General features: G+C 36.6%; 1 protein-coding gene across 10 annotated transcripts in view; it reads right to left on the reverse strand.

The window, feature by feature from the left end:
- LDB3 (LIM domain binding 3) overlaps positions 1–20,732 on the reverse strand; it is a 125,467-nt gene that overhangs the window by 5,480 nt on the left and 99,255 nt on the right. For 5 of the 10 annotated variants that reach the window (XM_051617170.1, XM_051617176.1, XM_051617175.1 and 2 more), the window contains 7 exons: positions 19,986–20,093; positions 14,506–14,550; positions 11,738–11,865; positions 5,244–5,544; positions 3,865–4,045; positions 1,506–1,626; positions 737–852 (listed from right to left, as the gene is read on the reverse strand). In XM_051617170.1, the coding sequence (XP_051473130.1) occupies positions 737–852; positions 1,506–1,626; positions 3,865–4,045; positions 5,244–5,544; positions 11,738–11,865; positions 14,506–14,550; positions 19,986–20,093 (1,000 nt within the window). The remainder of the gene's footprint in view (positions 1–736; positions 853–1,505; positions 1,627–3,864; positions 4,046–5,243; positions 5,545–11,737; positions 11,866–14,505; positions 14,551–19,985; positions 20,094–20,732) is intronic. The other 5 variants (XM_051617172.1, XM_051617179.1, XM_051617173.1 and 2 more) reach the window with 3 other exon arrangements.

Below are 20,732 nucleotides of genomic sequence, written 5' to 3' on the forward strand. Positions count from 1 at the left end.
AGATATTTATAAACATTTCTGTACTTTCTACTCTTCAACCTAAATTTTAGAGTTCAGCAAACATTAGAAATTGTCACTGTCATTTTTGGTGTGGCCAACATACTATTTTTAGCTAATTAGAGGTTCTAGATATTATTTCCTTAGGAATAATATGTTGTAGAGCAGCACAGCTGTATTAGAACCATATGAAAAGCACTGATTATCATATGGATTTTAGTACTTTGTGTGCAGAATGTGGGAATATGGCCACACTATCTAGCTGCATGCACAGCACAAATTGATGAGTTTGACCAACTTCTATGCTAATTACTATTCATTCTGTCTAAATAGGCTCTTTTTTGCAAGTTTCAATAGAATTCCACATGGAAATACAAACTACGCTGCCTTATAAGTAAGATTATGGCTATACTGTTCAGTATGGTGTTAATTTATTTTAAATCCTGCTTTGTCTTTATTTGGTAAACGTTGGAAAGAGTAACAGCAATAGTGCTATATATTGCAGTATGAACTCTCTAAAACTGGCTGTTTTATTAGAAAGTGCTTGCTTGTGATGGTCAAATTTAATAGTCCTAGTAAAAGTTTATGGATGAGAAATGACTCCCATCCCTCTCCATCTGCAAGTTACACATGAAATTAAATCCCTCTGCATCCTTAGGCATATGTTAGTCATTCCCACTTTCAGGTCTTCACAATTTATGATTATAAGGAAATGAGATAGTATTTGGATAGAACATACAGCACAAATGAAGCAGGTGTCATGCCAAGTGTGCCCAAGAGCTTCAATGAATTTATCTCCAGCTTCAACAGGAAAATCGCAGCCGTGACATTTTGTGCTGAACAAAGCAATATAATCTAAAATAAAAGAAAAAGCAAACTTAAAACAAACTCTTAACATAATCGCATCAAGTCCAAGAGAAAGAAAGTTTCTAGAGGATGAATTTTTTCATTGTTTTTGCTCAGTTTCCTACTACTGAAACACACTGAAGTTTGCTTTTCTTTCATTATTCAAACATAAACGCAGTGCAACATATGTCAGCATGACAGTTGTCATCACAAACACAGAAAACAAACCAAAAATTAATGAAATTTAAAGTTATGTTTCTCACATTAGTTTTAAATTAGCTTTAATGTAGATGGAAGCTATTTGTAGGGACAGATATGGTCACACAAAAAAACATCTAATAGCCAGTGATTGTTATCTTGAAGGTTCTATAGAAGCATAGTTTTAAGTTTCCATGAGTGGATTTATGATTTGTGGGGTAAAGATCATAATACAGAAGGGAGATAAATGAGGAAAGGCATTCTGGGACATAGAAGCAAAAGATCTGTGCTCTCTGCCAGTCTATCATATAAAGTTATTAACACATATACGTGGAGAGTGGAAACAAAATCCACGCTGGATGGGTTACTGATTTTATTTTGTTTATCAGCTGCTTTATTCTTATGTTGCTGCCACACAACGTGAAGTGCATGATTACTGAGCAGAACTGTCTGGTTCACCATACCTTTCTCACAGTAAGGTTCCCCATCCTCCATGTGAAAGAGGCTATTCCCAAATGGCATCTTACATGCAGCACAGACAAAGCAACTGGTGTGCCAAGTCTGTCTTAGGGCATGCATCACTTCCTGCAAAACAAACAAACCACAAATCTCCAGCAGAATAGCATGCCCTGCAACTACCTTCTAAAGAAAAATACAAGGCAGAGATGCTCTAAATTGTTCCCTTCTGTATCAGCCAATTCCCCTCCTCAAAAGAAGGAAGTACGACAGAAATTGCGCTCCTTTGGAAAGAAAGAGGAAATAGGACTGCAAACTTTCTAGAACAATGTGTTTGCCAAAATGAAACAACATATTTCAGCCAGCTGTTTGTATCAACATGCCCAGTCACTGTTGCAGGAGAGATTCTGCACAAAGATTCTGATTATTTTCTCCTCTGTTTTGACATGACTAGTATGAACTCTTCAATGCAAGAGAATCATTTGTTAAAAGAGTAATTTTCTCTCTAAGACGAAGAAATGCATGCAGGGCGTGATTGAAGTCTGATGTTCCAAAGCAACTTAGATTATACACCAATTTCTTTAAGCTTCTCACAAGAATGCCTCACAAACCAACGTGAAAATCTAAAAAAAAAAAAAAAAAAAAAAAAAAAAAAAGTTTCTTACATTTTAGACTTATGTGATTAGTGAAAATGAACCTGCATGTCTGTTCCTAGGCCATGTGTTCATCACAAACAAATTCTGTGCAACTGATACTCTCTTGAACTGAGTATACAGATTTTATCAGCTTCTTTTTTCTATCAGGATGGAGCAATCTCTATTACTGATTCATTCTTGTCTTGTCATACAGAAGTCCTGCATGTCCAGAAGCTGCTGTACTGAACTCTGATGCATGGTTACCTGCAAATTTGTCAAACTTAATTGTGCCCAAGGTGATGTTTGTCCGTGTATCTCTGTCAAACAGTACAGATTTCAAATTAAATTACAAATTAATTAACTTCCTTAATTTCAGTGAAGCAGGATCACCAGCTGAGAACTGAGATCCTACTTTATGTTGCTTCCAATTGTACATGTAGACTCTGACTCTCCTTTTTGTAAGATTTTTTCATCGTCATTCACTGTGACAAAAGGGATCAAAGTCCTCTTTCCTGCTTTCAATCCAGTGAATAGACAAAATAGTCCAATTTATGTTTGCCTTATATCTCATTAGAGAATCACTATTTGAGATTCATTAACTTCTATTACTGTTTGCAAAACAACTATCACTGATAAATAGGTTTGGATCCATTTATGAGCCTCGCTGAGCTAAGAAGCAAAAAAACAGATTTCAGAAATCTTATTAATATAAATAGAGGCAGCTGGCATCTTTGCTATTTTCCTGATGAAAATACATAATGGGGAACTGATTCATGCCAGCATTAATTAGGTAAGTTAAGTCAGAACTCTGCTGTAAAATTACTCCTACTGCTGCAGTAGCAAACAGGACTTGGTTGGAGCCAGAGCTTCACCATAGATATCTGATGCTGTTGTCCCTAATTGGCAAGTGCAGAGAAAAGCACCTTGTCTGTCATGTCAACATTTAGAAAGATGTCAAAAGTTGACAGCTAAGCAGTGAAAAAAGAGTGGTTCTCCATGCTTCCTCATTTAAGAGGATCATGTAATATATCTACTCTAACAGCATGCATAAATACATTGCTAAAATCATTTTAGGGTATTCCAAACTCATTACCATTCAAGGTATATGTAAGGCAAATTTACTTTTACCTAAGCATGAGCAAATTCAGACAAAAGTGGCATCTGTTTTTGCCTTTTTGGAATTCAGATCTTTATGTTTATTCTGTATTTTCTTAAGTATAAAAAGTCAGCATAATTCCTCTTGTCAGCTGTTTTGCTAGCTACCAGTGAGGTGCATCAAGAGCAATAGGCCCCTTCCTAAGTACCATGGTTTAAGGCTGGGCTGGCCACTAAACAGATGACAGATGCTCTCTATCACTGACTTCTCTATTGAACTTTAGACCAAGTGCTGTATAAGGAAAAAATCCCAATAGATCAAGTGTCTTACTATAAATAAAAGAAAAAGAGTTACAGTGTGTATCAGATTGTAAAGAACTATCCAGAAAGTGTTACTTTACAGTCAGTGAGATGGTAATGAAATTACATATTCCGTCTCAGAGTTGAGTGAGGTACAGAAATATCCAATATTTTAGTTAGATAAAAATGACAAGATAGTATGTTTCTAATTTTCCAGCAGGCTGGAAAATTATTATTACAAAGGGGGTAAATAATTAAATCTCTACATTCATTGTTTACAGTCTGAACTATTTCAGTGAACCACAAAATGGAGAAAGGGTTAAGCTTGTTCTCTTACCCCCATGATCTTAGCGTGGCATCTGGCACAGGTTGGTGCAAAGAACTGTTCATAACAGCGCTCACAGTACACGCTGTTCTGCTCTTCCACAAAGCACATATCAGCCAAAGATGTCTTGCAGTAAGCACAATTGAATTCTTCTGGGTGCCAAGAGCGACCCATAGCTACCAGGAAAGGACCCCTGTAAACAATCATAATTATCTTACTTATATTGCAAAAAGATTGAATTACCCTGATTACAAACCCACTTTGTTAGACACTGCATATACGTGAAACAAGCATTCTGCTTGTACCATGAATGTGCACATTGAAATAAGACCCAGAAGCCTGAATAAAAACAGTCTTTTTCAAGATCATTACTCAAATACTTTGCCAATAGGTTAATATGTTTCATAATTGTTTAGTCAAAGGCATTGGATTTACAAACAGCTGTTGGGAAAATCATCAGTTGTTTTTATAGCTGCATAGCTATGAGAGGTCTCTATAAACATGTGCAAAGAAAAGGCCAAGGGTTGTAACATGCAGGATAACGCTACTATTTGAAAGCATGAAAAAGCAGGCAAATTTCCAAATCTACACACCCACACCTCACAATAGCTCCTAAAGTCTCCTGCCTTCTGAAAGAGCACTGCACATGGCATGTTCTAGAAATGTCAGACTGTCAGATGACAACTTGCTGTTTGATTATGTAGAAGATGCATTAATGCAGATGGTGATTTACTCTATTTTAACTCTGGATACAGTGATTGTTACTGGAGTCTTTCCATTTCAGAATACATAAAGAGCAAAAATCAGCAGTTCCACATCACCAAACTAGCTCCTTTTAGTGGAGGAGATTGTCATTAAACATGGATTACTGCAAGTTGGTTAGCAGTGTACAGGGTAACAATGGGCACAGGTCCAATAGAATGAATTGGGAGAGAAGAGAGAGGCATGCTGTGAATCACTGGTAACAGAGTGTAGGCATTATCTTTCTCCAGACACAAAAGCAACAATTACATTTGGCTGCTGTTCTAAAATGAGGTCTCGTTTCTTTTCTCTCCATAATTCTCCCCCCCAACCCTCAACTGTCCCAATGAAGTTGTATGTACCTCCTTCAAGGGGTACCTTAGGACCAGAAGCTTGTTTAAAAAACAAACAGTGATTTGCCACAGCATCCAAGAAACAAACACTAGCTTATATAACTTTGCAGTGATACAAAGGGAACCACAGAATAGCAAAATGAGATCTGGAAATGTTAAATTAATGAGGTAGCAAACAGACATCCCTGCTGAGCAATTTAACTGAGTCGTAGGCTCTGGTACTATATGTTAATGTACAATATCCAGTCTCTGAGACTTTCTTCTGCCTCCTCCCTCTTCAAAATCTCATGACCTTACCGAATTATGTTGTTGCAGTGCCCACAGAGAGGCGTTCGGCTGCTGGCTGAATAACGCTCAGCCCTCTGTACTGTTCCCCGGGCTATTGCAGGAGCCTGGGAAGAAGTTGAAACTGGAGATGGATACACAGATGTTGGGGCAGGAGATGGTGCTGGACCACTCCTTGGTAGGATGTTCTTTGTGACAGTGGTGGTGCTTTTTCCGGGTGCAAATTTCTGGGAAAAGGAGTCATCTGTTACCCAGGGAGGACGGCTTGCAGGCTCAGCATTGGCAGGGGTGTAGGAATGAACTGGTGCTGGTGCTGGTTTAAGTATTCAAAGAAAAAAAAAAACAACAACAAAAAAACCAAGAAGGATTTTAAAGATTTTTCTTGTGATGGCAAAACAGTAACACTTACCAATGGGTACTCTGACACACAAAAATAAAAGCTTCAGATGACAGTTAATTATGGTCTGTCCCATTATTGCTCATTAGTTCTGGACTGAAGCCAAGGATATCAGCACAATCACTGACTTTTAATCCACAGGCATTACAGAAGTCACTGTGTACTGGCTTTTACGGAGACCATTTTCAAAAGCATCTATTGATTTTCTAGTAGGAATGGATATGACAATTCTGTGATAATTTCAAAGACTGCCATGTAATTGGTTTCAGACAAGTTAAAAACAGAAAGGCCAGATCATGTAATAAAGTTTTACAGGGAATTCCCCATAATTTCAGTAAGAATTTATGCTTACATTTTGATCTTGTTATATTCATTAAAATGCTGCATTTTCCACAGTTGTCACTGTTATCTATAGTTTGTAGGTTTTACTCCTAGGCTTTTGCAGAACAACAGGCTCACACAGAGAGCACTGAGATAGAGAGCACTGGAAGCAATATTGAGGGAGCCAGCTCAACTCACATGACTAGCAAGACAAAGCCAACAGCACTTAGAGGAAGGCCAGACTTGTGGTTATGACTGATCTCAGCTCAGCTCTTGGCTCTGCCACAGACTTCCTGTATAACTTCGAGCAAAGCATAGTATCTCTGTGCCTCAGCTCCCAAGTATAAAACAGAAATATTACACTTCCTTTCTTCCACCCTTTGACTATCACAGAAAACCTTAAGAGCAGACTGCATCTGTGTTTGTGTGCACCAGGCTCTAATCTTGGGTGGAGCTTTATCACATAAAATAAGCAGAAGCCACAGCCTGCATATACCGACAAGTTTTCCCATTGCCCTGCTCTTTTCAAAACATCAGATCTTGCATTGTGTAGGACTGAAGTCACTGCCCAAGAAACTGCCTCACTTTGCCAAGTACAGGGGCACTAAAAGCAGTTTTTCCTTTGCAAGAAAACACAAAGTGAGTGATTGTTTGTGTGAGGAGGAACAGAAGCTTAGAGTTGAAGTGTTTGGCCCAAATGAGAGAGCACACATTTGGGAACAGAAGTCAGTTCTCCTGCAGTCCAGGCAAACACTCTGGCTAGTAGATCCCAGTGCCAATAAAATGATAACCAAATACAACATGTACAGTTTTAAGGGACTTGGCAGGTACAAGGGTATTTCAACCAAGAAGAGAGTTCCAAACGTAACACAGATCTTCCTGGATAATTAAGTGGTGAGAAGATAATGTTCTACATAACACTCCTCCTGTAGCCCACACCCTGCCACATAGAATAACCTACACTGATTATTGCAAATTTCAAGTGCTTAAATTGCATATATATCAATCCACTGTGATCACCCACTGATCTCTGATTTTCTTCTTTATTGAATTCAGAGTTGAATCTAATGCATCTTCTTGATAAAACTCCTATGCTTCAGCATCAACAAAGTTTCTGCTTCATAAAACTGTATCCCACCTTAGCTTGAGGCTTTTTTTTTTTTTTTTTAAACTTGGGAATGGTAAACAGTGTTTAAAGATTTCAGAGCAGCAAGTTTATATGCAATCTCTTTAAACCCTGGGGCTGTTGCTATTTATGTATTACAGTATTAAGCTAGGCAAAATTAGAAGGCAATAATTCATCTCTAATTGGCGAGTTCAAAAGGCTCCCAATGATGAGGCTCTCTAATTAAATAAGGTGACTTCTAGCTCAATCCATTTTGTGAAAGGATTCTCCCTCCCCCAAGAGCCAATTCTTGTTCATGCAAAACATGGCAGTGTATCCCACTGGGGGCCCAACAAAATGGTCAAACATTCAAGCCCAGAGTTCCAGAAGAGCAAATGCAGTCCAGGTACCATTTTGATGTCTTTTTCCATTATCTTCAATAAATTCAGATTACAACCTCTTAATTTTTCACTTTTTCTTCCTTAATCTCACAATATCAGTGTTTTATCTTTCCAGTGTTTATTCCAACCAATATAGACAGCATATGCTTCATCTGAGTTCAGATTAATCTAGACTCCTTTGAAGGATAAACACTGGGAAAGGATTTTGTCCTTCATTCTCTCTTTTATTTCTTTTAATTCTATTTGTTCTACTTGCCACAGTAAAATAAAGGAGTAAAGTATTCTTTTTTTCAGTTGCTAAAAGAAGGTATCAGGGCAATTACTGCAAAATGACAAATGTTGGGTGTTTACAATTGTTCTGAGTTCTCTTTTCGGCCATTATGATTTAATTTTACAGGCTGGATTTATTACAACATATTTCCCCCCATGTGAACAGGCTGAAATCATTATTGATTTAAAATAGTGTCATTGCAATGTATTTGAAAGGTTTCACTAACTTTGATATTTTAGCTATTATTATTAAAAGGGAATTACTACCTTGTTATCTTATAGCTATATCCCTAAGTTTATATGAATACTCTTTTGTGTTAGTAGCTACTGCCATATAAATTAACTCTGTGTGTTTATGTATTTCAGTGTCTTTGAACATATATACAGGAGTTAAAAGGTGCTGTTTGCTGGTAAATGTACTAAGATTCAGTATGTCAGAGAACACACTCTCAAAGGATCATTATTGTATGAGCTGACCCTTCACTGTACAGAAACAAATAGTTGAAATAATTCGATAACCCAGCCTCTATCACCTCACTTCTCTCAGGCCTTAAATATTATTATAGTAGGAAAGAAAGAAGTGGACTATTGTTTTTCTGACATTTTTCTTAACAGAGGTAGGAAGAAGCCAATTCCTTGCTTCTGGGAAATTTGGAATTCTTCCTATCAGCTTTTTAGCAGTCGATGGATATTTTCCCTTCAGATAAAAAAGGCATGTTACCAAAGATCCATTTATTAAAGATTCACAGTCTCAAATGCTCAGAGTCTCACAGTCTTACCTACTAGCTGACACTGTGAGAACAATTTTCTTTTCTTTTTTTTTTTTTCCTTCCTTTGTTAGTAGAACACACAATTGTTATTCTTAGCAATTATCTTCCAGTAACAAATATAATTCATAATCACAATTATTTGGCTTGTGGCTGCATCACTGAAGCCCAAAATTTTCCTGTGTACTTTTTCAGTATATAGTATAGAACAGGCAAGTCAGATAATACAACTCCTTTATAAGAAGACAGCATTCTTATTTAGACTAATATAAAATGAAATATGTTATATAGCTTACTATTTTAGTCTTGAGCATGCTTAGGATTCAGTCAAAAGTTCATAAAGATCTGTGGGAATCTTCCTAACAATTTCTAAAAGAGCAGATCAGGTCTTTACTCGAGCACTTTTGCGTATATGAATAGTCTTGTTTGGACTTAAGGATTTAAAAAGAAAGATCTGCTTTCTTACTGCCATCTAGTGGACCTTGTTCAGAAAATAAATCTATGCTCTTAAAAACGTGTTATGAAATTTATGGGACAGAGAAGGGAAAAGATTATGGAGCTCACAGTCTTCTCTATAGAAAGACAACAAAGCAGCAGCAAATTCCCACCAGAGTCAGGTCAAAGTAGCAATCTTTCTTTCCTTTAAAGTGTAGACGTACTGATTACTCCTACCTGAGCCAGATACTCAACAATGCAGTTTCATTTGGAGATTGGTTTCAGTTTAACCAAATTAAACTCCATTATTTTTTTCAATCTGAGACAGATTATAATAGTCTTGTGAACCCTCCTAGTGGTCAGTTCGTGTTTCTGGATTTTGCATTTAAGAGCCTATTGGTGGGTGTTTTCATCTCGAAGTTGCAGGCCCACATTTTTAAGGTAAGCAAGTAATCTCATTCTCTTTAGCTCTGAAGGCTAGCACAAATACATTCTTCTTCCAAACTCCACACTGCAAATCTTTACAGTAATATTTACAGCAATCTCCACTACTTCTGCTTTTTCACACAGTGAGTTTACAAAAACAGAAGTCTAAGAAACTGTTTGCTGAAGTTACAGTGCAGTTACTGCAAAAGCCTGAGGTTGCACTTCAGATTGGAAGAAAAAAAAAAAAGATTTTGTGATTGTAATAATTTCAGAACAGCTGGTCCTCTCAGATTGAGGTTGCATCTTACACTGAAGGACAGAATTTATATAGATTGAAAAAGTTGGGTGAGGAGGTTTTCTAACTGTCTTGACAGTTTGTTTCAAAGTACTATGGAGCTTTCCCATCTGTCACAGGAAACACTGTTTCCTTCATTACTTCCCAAGTGACAATTTCCTGTTTGATCAGGACTGCAACTGTCTTTAGGGCCAGCTTATGTTCCTAAACCAGTATAAAGTGCTACTTCATCAAATATATAAAGCTCTAAAACCAGAACCCAGACATCTTCAATAAAATATCTTTCTTTAATCTCTTTTGTACTCATGTCCTTTTGAGGTTTAATTGTGGAGGTATTTTAGAATCCTTTGTTGTGTATCTCAAACTCCTAAACAACACAGGGAAACTTACTGTTTCTTTCTCTGCCAACTTTAATTAAAGTTTGTCTTTGTAATGTAACACATTATATAATATTCTGAATTTTCTACTGTCTTCTAGAGTACATTATATCCTTGCAGTGCCTGCAAAGTAAAAGTTTTCCAACACACAGGCAGACAATAATAGAAGTTGAAGTAAGTTCACTGGATACATAGTGACATAGATGATAGCTTCCATACTGTGTATTTTAAGCCTTTATTGGGATGCAGTGGGGCTCAAAATCAGCAGTATAAGAAATTGCAGAGATCTCCCATCACAGGAAAAAACAAAGAGGCATTGCCTTTTATTCTGAGCCTAATTCAACAGCCAGCTTTTTCTTTCACAGATACAGCTACTAATTGGATAGAGCTACTAACTTATTCCTGTGGCAGGTTTGTATACTGAGAACTGGAGTTTATACTTCCCCCCAAATGAGCATCGGGCTTAGTATCAATCAGTGCATTTAGGAGATACTTTGACTTGCCACAGTTTGCTCTGTTCTGCATTATGGAAAAAAAATCCTCTGTCTTCCTTTTTCCCTTTTTTTTTTTTTTTTTTTAATATAAAAATAATAACATTTGCTTTCAATGAGAACATGGTATATGCTGACACATTTAACCAAAAGCAAATGAGAAGCTCAAACCTTTATTCAATTTGAGATCCTTAAATAGCTCATGATAGTTCTGAATTGGCTTTTTCCACCTTTCTTTCTCAAATATAAAGATCAGTCAACTGATCTGTCTGTCTGCTTTATGTCTTAGTTTGCACTGGTTTAATTTTAGCAGATCCAGAGATAGAGCATTTCAGAAGACAGAATTAAAGATTGCTAGAATTCTTGGCCTCTTCATATTTACTTGACTGTCAAGATATAAATCAACTTCTTAATTCTCTGAGATCAGAACTAGCTTAATTTGAAACAGAACTGCATTTAGACTTATATTGCTGCCTCATTTAGTTTGTTCATTTTGAAGGTTCACATTTTGGTCATCACTAGTTTAGAAGGTCCCTCCATTTGTAACACATTAATACAAGGGGAATTTAAATAACATCTAGGTGCATATCCTCCATATGAATGAATAATGAAATATATTCCTTCAGTAACTGGAGCTGTGGAAAGTGGAAGCATAGCATTACCAAGTACTTTAATAGGTCCTTCTTTATTTAAAATATAAGCCTGAATACATGGCCCTATGTATTTTGCTAATATATCCTACTCAAGCTACCTTCACTTATTCTATCTCCTTTCCGAGTTGTGCAGACTTAAGCTATTCCTAAGGGTTTTTCCCTTGCTTTTACTCTTGTTCCACATTTTCACTCTAAAGCAGAAAACAAATACACCATCATCTTTGATCTTCAAATAATTTGAAGCAAAACTAGCAACTAGAAGCATTTGGTTCCATGTATCTAATTCTTTACTGATACGTGTGTGTCCTATTTCGAAAGGTGGATTCTTTGCATTTTCTTTTTCTAAAAGAATCATAGAATGGGTTGGAAGGGACCTTAAAGATCACATAGTTCCAACCTCCCTGCATGGGCAGGAACACCTCCCAGTAGACCAGGTTGTATTCAAGTCCCAGCTGACCTGACCTTGAAGACATCCAGGGAGGGGGCATCCACAGCTTCCCTGGGCAGCCTGTTCCAATGCATGCACATTTCTTTTCTGAATCCTTTCATTAGTTTGAAGTCACCTTACCTGGCTGGTAGACAGAGGGCTTTATGCTGGCAGTAGTAACAACTCTCTGTTTTGAAGTAGCAGAAGCAGCAGGAATTTCACCGTAGCTTCCAGATACTGGGACTGGTGTATATGACTGGCTTGTGTTTCTAAAAGCAAAATGCAGGTATGAGCAACTTTATCAACAGCAAAAGTTACTGATTATGAAATAACAGATATGGCAGCTTCCAAAGCACTCCGAGAGGAACTGTCCTTGAGAGCTACAGAGAGAATGCTGTGAGATTCATTAGTCTTTATCATTGTTAAGAAAGTCTTGGACAATTCTTTAGAAAGAAAAATTAGCTGAATAAGGATTTAAAATAATGCCAAGTTGCTCTTGTGGCAGAAAATAGCTTACTGAAAGAATGTGACATTTATTAAAAGAACACTAACTTTGGCAGGGGATCAGGCTTTGGAAACACACATACAAAGTTTGGGTTTGCTGTCTGTCTACAAACAAACAAGCCTGTTCTTGCCTAAAATAAATCAATGAGGGATATCTGGACTTAAAATGATACTGGCTCAGAAGAATTACTACTACAACAAATACTAAGTACCATTTATAAACATTGTACTCTTTTCAGAAAGACTTCAGTGACCTTTAAAAAACATTTATCAAATACTTTTCCCTATTTAGACTGAAACCACAATTTTTCTAATGTTCCAATTCAGCTCACATGCAAGCACATGATATGCAATAATATGATGCAATTTTGGCATCCTGGATTAAAAATATTTGGTCAGGATTCCAAACATCAATAATAAATTGTTTTTCTTTATTCTATGGCTTGGAAGGTGATTCTCAGTTTGATTACAGTAATGCATTAAAATATGCCTCTTCTCTTTGCCTGTTACTAAGGATGATTCTATTTGTAGTGATTTTACTTCTTAGACCACTAAAAGAGCATTAGGAAGCAAACAAGAGACAAAGAAGTACAAGGAAGGGGAGCAACAGATACCGAGATGTGTGCAGTAATAAAAACCATTCACTACTGAATATCATTCTCACCCTTATCACACAGTTTTACTTTCTTTCTCCCTTCACTTTCACTATCTGCCTGAACTAGATCCCTGTCCATTTCTGCTGACAGTTCAGGAGTTATTTCCATAATGGCTTTGTCTACAGGAAAATATTTGTCAGCATAAGAAAACAACTGTCCAGCTTTGCCAGATCATTAGTCCAACTTGACTTACACTTTCTTTAATAGTGGAAATAGATAACATCTGGAGAGAATGTTATAGTTTTCATATATGGCAAAGCCAGCAAGGCATTTTGACAAATGTAAACTTTTGATTTTTAACTTTGAACAAAATAAACCTATCCTTACAAAATAGCTTTCTGCTATTCTGATGTGCTTGTACTACAGATCTAGTTCACATAGCATTGCTGCCTCAGGCTAATTTATTTTGTGTATTTAGTTAGACCTAGAAACACAGCTATTGCTACAATGACTATAGCTAATTGTTTCTGTACCTAATTTAAGACTTAGGGCTGGATTTGGGCCCACTATACCATGGGTGAATGGGACTCTCCAAGATAAACTATTTCAGTGGGTTTGTATTCAGTGTCAATTCCATTGTGAACCGTGCTGTTATTTTGTAACTGCCAAAGCTGTTCTAAGCACAGGAAGACTTGTTACTTTCCATTCTTACCTCCTCATCTGTAGTGCATAAGATCACACTGTACTCGGGGTCACTGGACAGAGGACCATTGCTCCTACCGTAGCACAGACAGGAAAATGTACACTTCAGGTACACTGGCTTCACATGCAGCTTTCAAAATGCCTTTAGCTAAATACACGCTAGCAAAAGGCTTTTCCTTGCTTTAAAATCTAATACTCAAACTGGACAGAAAACCAGTAAAACATACTAACCCTTACAGGAACAGTGATCAATATTTCCAATATGCATGAACAGATATTAAAGTATGTGTCATACAGCCTTAATCTGAAGTTGGCATAGACTCAGGAAAGTCTGCTCCAAGATGTGTGCTAGAAAGACTCATGTGAAGCTCTCTTAATGCACAAAATGCATAAAGAAGTTCTGAGCCAGATCAGGGATACTTAGACTGTCATGAAGGAAAATAGTAACAATTCAAGTGTTTCCCAATGTTAATAGCATGGTAAAACCATGCCACCTGATTTCCTTGTGTGTTCAGGGCAATGGAGTTGAAAAAAAACCCAAAAACAACACACACACACACACCAAAAACCATATTAATAGTACCAAAGTCATGGCAAAATTAAAAGAAGTCAACTGCTGAACTCTTTTGCAAGTGTATGATGCATATTAAATGCAATAAGGAAAATAAGTAGGCTCATCAAAGAGAAATAAAGTGTTACACTACATCATTAAGGGTTTTAGTGAAGTTAAAAGACTTATCAAAATTTCTGCTAAAGAAAAGGAAATAGCATGTGATTAAAGGAAAGAAAAAGGGAGGAAAAATACATAGAAAAGAAAGAATAAAAAGATGTCATAAGATTCAAAGATGCTTTCATAGAAGAGGAAGCAATGGCATCTTGAAAAGCAGTGAAAGCGCCCTTATTGAATGTATCTGTAGCAGCCAATGGCGTGTGACAGGCAGCAAATTACATACTGACTCTGAACACTATTAGTTGTCAGAAAAAGAAAGTAAAAATTATCTGCTTAGAAATATTTATGTTAATACTTCACTAGATGCCTACTAGCAGCAATAAATTGGTTTGTTAACTGCTTCTAAGGTACAGTAGCTGCACAAAACATTTGTATACCTCTTTGACTGGTAGTTGATGGAGGTGGAAGAATGCCGGTTGAAACTAAAATGAGACAAAAGTTGTATTTGAAAAAGTACACCAAGGAAACTGGGATACATTGTCCTACAGTGAATTGCCTTATGAATCAGAGGTGCTCTTAAATGCTAAAGTAAACAACATGTACATATTTATAATAATATAAGAGCAGTATCACACTATATTTTGCTTATCTTACTTAAGCTAGGAATCATACTGAAAATGGAATAATTGTAACATGAATAAATGAGCTGAGCACATTGCTCTGTAAGTCACCCTTATCCAGTTTTGCTCATTCTTTAGTTGTGGAATTCTGATTCAGCCATTGGACTGCTTGCTTTGACATTCACCATTTATTTGTATTAGCACAGAAAAATAAGTATGAGCTCCTTTTTGTCAGTGTCATACTCTTGTAAGTTACATCAAATCTTCTGCCTGCAATGAATCAAAGTCCAAAGATTTTCTAGCTTATAAGCCAACTAAGAAAACCTCACAGAAAGGAGAGGCTGGAAGTACTTGAAGAAACAACACCAACCAATCACGTTAAACTTTTCCCTTAAAGCACCATTCAACTGCTCAGAGTCTTAGGTAAACAGATAGAGTTTTGGGGGGGGGTTGGGGTGGGTTTTTTTTGTTTGTTTTTGTTGTTTTTTTTTTTTTCTTGGAGAAGCAGCATCGTTTCAGAACATAGATTATTCATTTATGTAAATACTGAAAGTGCTTAAAAGCCTGCATAATATATGACCTGAGAAACGAGAGGATTCAGAATGAACGCACCTACTGGCTGAAAGCAGAGCAGTGCAGGGCTACATGTCAAGTTGCATCCCACAGGAGCACAGCTCACATTTGCAAGAATTGCCAGAAGCCTATCATATGGCAGTTATTCCCCCAGCTTATGAAGAAGAGTTTTGCTCCCTTTACCACAGACAGTGCTTGGATTAAAATCCTAGAATCACAGAAGCTACACCTTCCTTTTAGAACTAGAATTGTAACTCTTCATCATTTCTTATTTCCCCAAGTTCTGTCTCACTACTTTTACCCTCAAGATGGAAGGATTAGCTCCTTAAGTTGTTTAAAACACTCCTGATAGGCTTTTTTCTTTGTGAGTAAGCTCATTAAGTGAAAAACTAAGATTAACATTGCAGATTTAAAAGTACAAGTAATGTGATCACTTAAGGATTAATTACTTATTTCAAAAATTCTTCTTTAGGAACATTATAAAGATTTAACTCATGTGAGTTGTTATGCATTCAGCCTTTGCTCACAAAAGCAAAGTCACTATAGAACTGTTTTACCAAAGCTTAAAATGACATTTAAATAGTTAAAGACATTGATCAAGAAATACTTCTGTATTTTCTTGATGGACCTTTTTAAGGTATCTAGAAGGAAAAAAAAAAAGTCTCAACACACATTAGAACAGTGGTGGTAAAATCTCAGTCTCATTTTACCTGAGCATGTTACACAGAATAGGGACATTGATGTAACTAAGGTCATCCACATTTTATTTTCAGCTAAAATTAAATGAAAGGCTGCAATGGTCCCATGATATATATCAAGCTGAAACTGGATTTTTAAGTCTGTATTTTGGCATGCTAATGCATTGCTTGATTTCTAAATGAAAACTATAAGACAATCGGAAATTTACATTATAAATTAATTTAGAAGCCAGTTTTAGTTCCTTATGTTTGAATATACTAGCTATAATACATTACAGTTTTTAAAACAAACATGGAAGTAGTGCACAAAGATAAAGAACCTATTTCAGCTGCAACACAATGCTGTTAATTTCAGCAGGTGCAGCTACTTAGAAGAGACTTGACTGAAAAGTAAAATTACTAGGAAGAAAATTGGTTCTATCCTGCCTGAAACCAGGACAACCACCCTCCAAAAAAACACCCCAGAAAACCCACATGGAGTTTGCTGCTTATACCGGACTATGAGGAAACCAGTTTTTTACAGGTCCTACAAATTTCTGACTTGCCTTTATGTCCCAAAGTCTGCTGAATTACTGAAATACCAAGAGAGGTATTAGCTAAGACAGTAACATTTGCCTGCTGATAACAGCTTGAAGGGCATGTCAGCATGATGCCTGTGTCATCCACTGGCAAGTAGGCTTTTAGGGCAGTACTGTATAAAGGCGTTATGCTGTAGATCTTACATCTCTCACTTAAATAATTGCCAGGTACGAGCAATAGTTTTTAGTAGCCTGATTGAAACATTGCTTTCTGGAATGGACATTTGTTTTTTATAGATTCTTTCAGGTTGGAAGAGACCTCTTGGAGGTCTAACAACTAACTTCCTGCTCAAACCATGGTCAGCTCTGAGGTTGCTCAGTGTTTTATCCAATGATGTCTTGAAAACTATTAAGAAAGGAGAGGCATAGCCTTCCCAGGCAACCTGCTTTCTTTCAAAGGGGCAGGAAAGTGTAAAATGGTCCATGCCATTCTAATGCAGGAGATAAAAGACACTGGAATTGGAAGCAAGTGTTAATATCTCAGGGTGATTTTTTAAATCCTCATTACTCATTAAAACCACATGTGATTCACACTGATTAGTCCATATTGAGACAAAACTACAAATAAATTTATAGCTTCAAGGCCTCATACTGTTTCCCTTCTCCCCTGAAAGGAATGTGAAATTAAAGTGGAAAGGATAAAAGGAAACAGTATATTAGCTCTACGACAGCCACACAAGTAGGATCAGCAAATAATGGCTATCTTTATACTAATTTATTAGCTTTTTGTATATAAATTATACATAATTTTGCTTAACTGTCATTTCCAAGACAGCAATTAAAATGGCTCTTCTATGGAGGAATAGATTTAACCCAGAAGATAACAAAATATATCTGCATTGAGTTACTATACCAGAAGCTGGCATGGAAAATGCAAGCTCTGCCAGCAGTTGTCAATCTGTCTCCAGTAACTATTTATACTCTATTCCTGACCCTACTTCAAAGAGTGCCTGTTGTGGGATTCAGAAGGTCTATTCCATAGTTCTGTGATTAATACAAGGGAACTAAAGCTTCTTCAGTAAACAGCCTTCAGTTAAAAAATGTATGCAGGCATTAACCATTATGTGAAAACATGCCTGGTGCCTGCTTGGGCAGCCTTACTTTAAGAATTTTCCATGCTCATAAACTATCTGTCTCTGAAAGGTTTATAGAGATCTACCACTTTTGTAACTGATTTAAAATGATGCTATGATTCACATATTCATACAGGTTTCTCAGGTTTTTAGATTACTCTGAGTACAGTCTATTAACTGAACAGTCCAAGTTCAGAATGGTGCCCCTGACTAGCTGCATTCTTAGTTTTCAAATCTGTGTTCATCTTCACCTCATCAGACAGCTTCACAGAATAATGTAAACAAAATCCAAAGTAAATTTTATTTCTGAAATAAAGCCATCTCTTAAAACTGCAAAATTTGTAGATTTGACATTTTAAATACGTGATGTGTTCTTTAGGCCCCCCCCCTCGTATCCTCCCATTCAAGATACTCAGAAATTGTCAATGAATAGAATTTTTTCCCTCAAGTGTAAAAATGCCTTTCTGATGTCTGGTAGGCAATAATATAAACCTGATTACATCAACGGAGCCCTAAAAGTGATATATACAATGGAACTCTGATTTTGTCTTTCTGCATTCCTCCAAAGTTATTCATTAAATTAACATCTTTCATTATTTTCTTTAAGGGGAAAAACTAGGGCCTTTTGTGACATCAATGCTAACCTCAATGAAATATGCATATATTGCAGAAATACTAAGAATTACCTGCATCACTACTACTATACGCAGGCTTCAGAGACATCATTAGTGATTATGTACAATTCTCACTGAAGCAAGTAGAATATCAAGGAAAACTCACACATAGGTATGTACAAACATACCTCTCATAGCAAGATTTACTTGGGTCCTAAGATAAAGACTGATGAAACATTAATAGGTGTCCTCTGTCTGGCCAGAATAGTCACCAAAGCTACAACTTAATTTCATGCTGTGACTGATGGATACATTTCAGTCCTAAATTGAGGGAGATACTAAACCAGTCTTTTCTGTAGCTTGGAAGGAATGAATAGGTTTTGCATGCTAGCGCTATATACAAGCTCAAATACACACAGTTATAATTGCTTTGGAAGCAAAAGACTTTCCCTGGTTATAACAGGCTTTAATTGTCTCCTACAACAACTGTGTAGGACCCTCTTCTCATAGAGATATGGTAATTCCAACTGACTAGAAGAGATTAGTTTGTAAAACAAGCAGTGGATGAAATAGCACTGGTGACATTTAAGAGCCTAATCATACCACAGGATTGAACCAAAAAGAAGTGTAAGAATTACTTCTGAAATGCACCGACTATTCCTAATGTGAAAATTAGTTCCTCTTAAGGCATTCTATGATGGATACCCACAAATAATTAATTCCCTAAATAACTCATCACTTTGAAATTTTGTCTATTCTTGGTAACATTCTGGTTACATTCAGCAACTTCACAGTTGAACTGAAACTAAAGTTACAATTACCATACTTCCACTCACATACAATTAGAACAGCAGTTAATTTGACTTCTTAAGTTTTATCAGCTTCCTATGGGAGTTATATCCCCTATTTAATTCCCATGGTGGTAAACAGCCATGTTTATATCCTAAAACTCAGAACTCTTCTGTTCTGTAGCTGTTGCATTTTTGCATTGGTTTCAGTGATGTGAAGCCAACCAAAATGCTTTCAAGTATGTACCTCTGCATAGCACTTAACTGCTGTTTTCTATGATACACTTGAGAAAGATCATTATAGTTCTTGATGTGTAGCCCTCAAACTTGTAGGTTTTGTTCATGTCCAACACTGCCTTCACGTGAATCATAACTACCCTTTTATATCAAAAGAGAGACATGGATAATTATAAACTCACATCTATTGTTGATTCAGTTTTTATTATTTCTGAAGATTATGTTCAAATAATGAATCTTAAAATCTGCTGCTTTTTCCTCTGGTAGTCTTGAAAAAGTTTAATGAAAGCAATGAAAAGGCTTAGCAATGAGGCTGTACAGCAGCATTCTCTCTTTCTAGAGATGGTAACTTTCCCTATTAGTTACATCATAATAAAAGGTCTGTGCTTCCTGTAATCTTGTGTTTTCACCAAGAAAAAAAAAAATCTGTCATTCTCACACAGTGACTAGACAAATATTTTCATTTTAAGATGGCAGAAATGGCACAAACCAACCAACTGAAGTACCTTTGTCCCAAAAGGACCTTTTGGTCACATATCCTAAATCTAAAACTGACGTGTGTCCTAGCTAAGTTTTAACGTGAAAGATAAGCAAAAAGGCTATTCCTTTAAACACGTCATGCTCTTCTATAGTCTCTGCCAATCCAATCTCTTAAGACGATGAAAATCTTAAAAAGGAGAAGGAATACAGAATAAAACAAAATTAAGTTCAAAAGAAGAGAGATTTCCAGATATACCTAGACTGAGATGAGATAGCAGATGAGATAGTAGAAGCTGCTAATGACATGTTCTTGGACCCATGGAAAGGCTTAGACTGTGAAAGAGAGCTGGGGGCTGCAAGCACTCTGCAGAAGACACAGTAAAAAGCATGAAAGCATGTACAAAATAATGTAACAGGGACAAAAGTAGTGACATCAGAATCAAGCTTTGTTGGAGTTCAGATACAGGAGGACTGCTGCATCATTACCAGGAACATGTTTTCTGTTGCATACATCTGCACACTTACAGAATACCACAACCGAGCACATTCCTACAGAACACAAGACAAAATGTACACATTATATACAAATCTTAAAACCAGAGTCTATTGATAACCAAGACAGACAGTATTTTAGGACAGGACTTTTGTCAACGACACATTTTTATCTGCAAGACCTGAAGATGTTTGAGTCTGAATTCAAGCTAAACTTTTTAATATGCAAGCAGTACCAGACAAAACATTTTCCCATTTAAAACACAAGTCATTGGCATGATCAGTTTAGTAGAGGCATTTATTTTTGAAGCATATATTAGATGATCCATTTTCTTCATGTGCCAGTCTCACCTGAGGGATAAAAGTTATTTAATCCATACTGTTATTTCAAGTTAAAGTATCTTACAGCACAGTTTGGAATTACAGAATAATACCTTATGCAAACCTCCTTTGCTTGCTAGACGATTGATTTTCCTGCACTGGGATAAAAACACCAGAGTTGGTAGGTCAT

The sequence above is a fragment of the Apus apus genome, chromosome 4 (genome assembly GCF_020740795.1).
Source record: "Apus apus isolate bApuApu2 chromosome 4, bApuApu2.pri.cur, whole genome shotgun sequence".
Lineage (NCBI taxonomy): Eukaryota > Metazoa > Chordata > Aves > Apodiformes > Apodidae > Apus > Apus apus.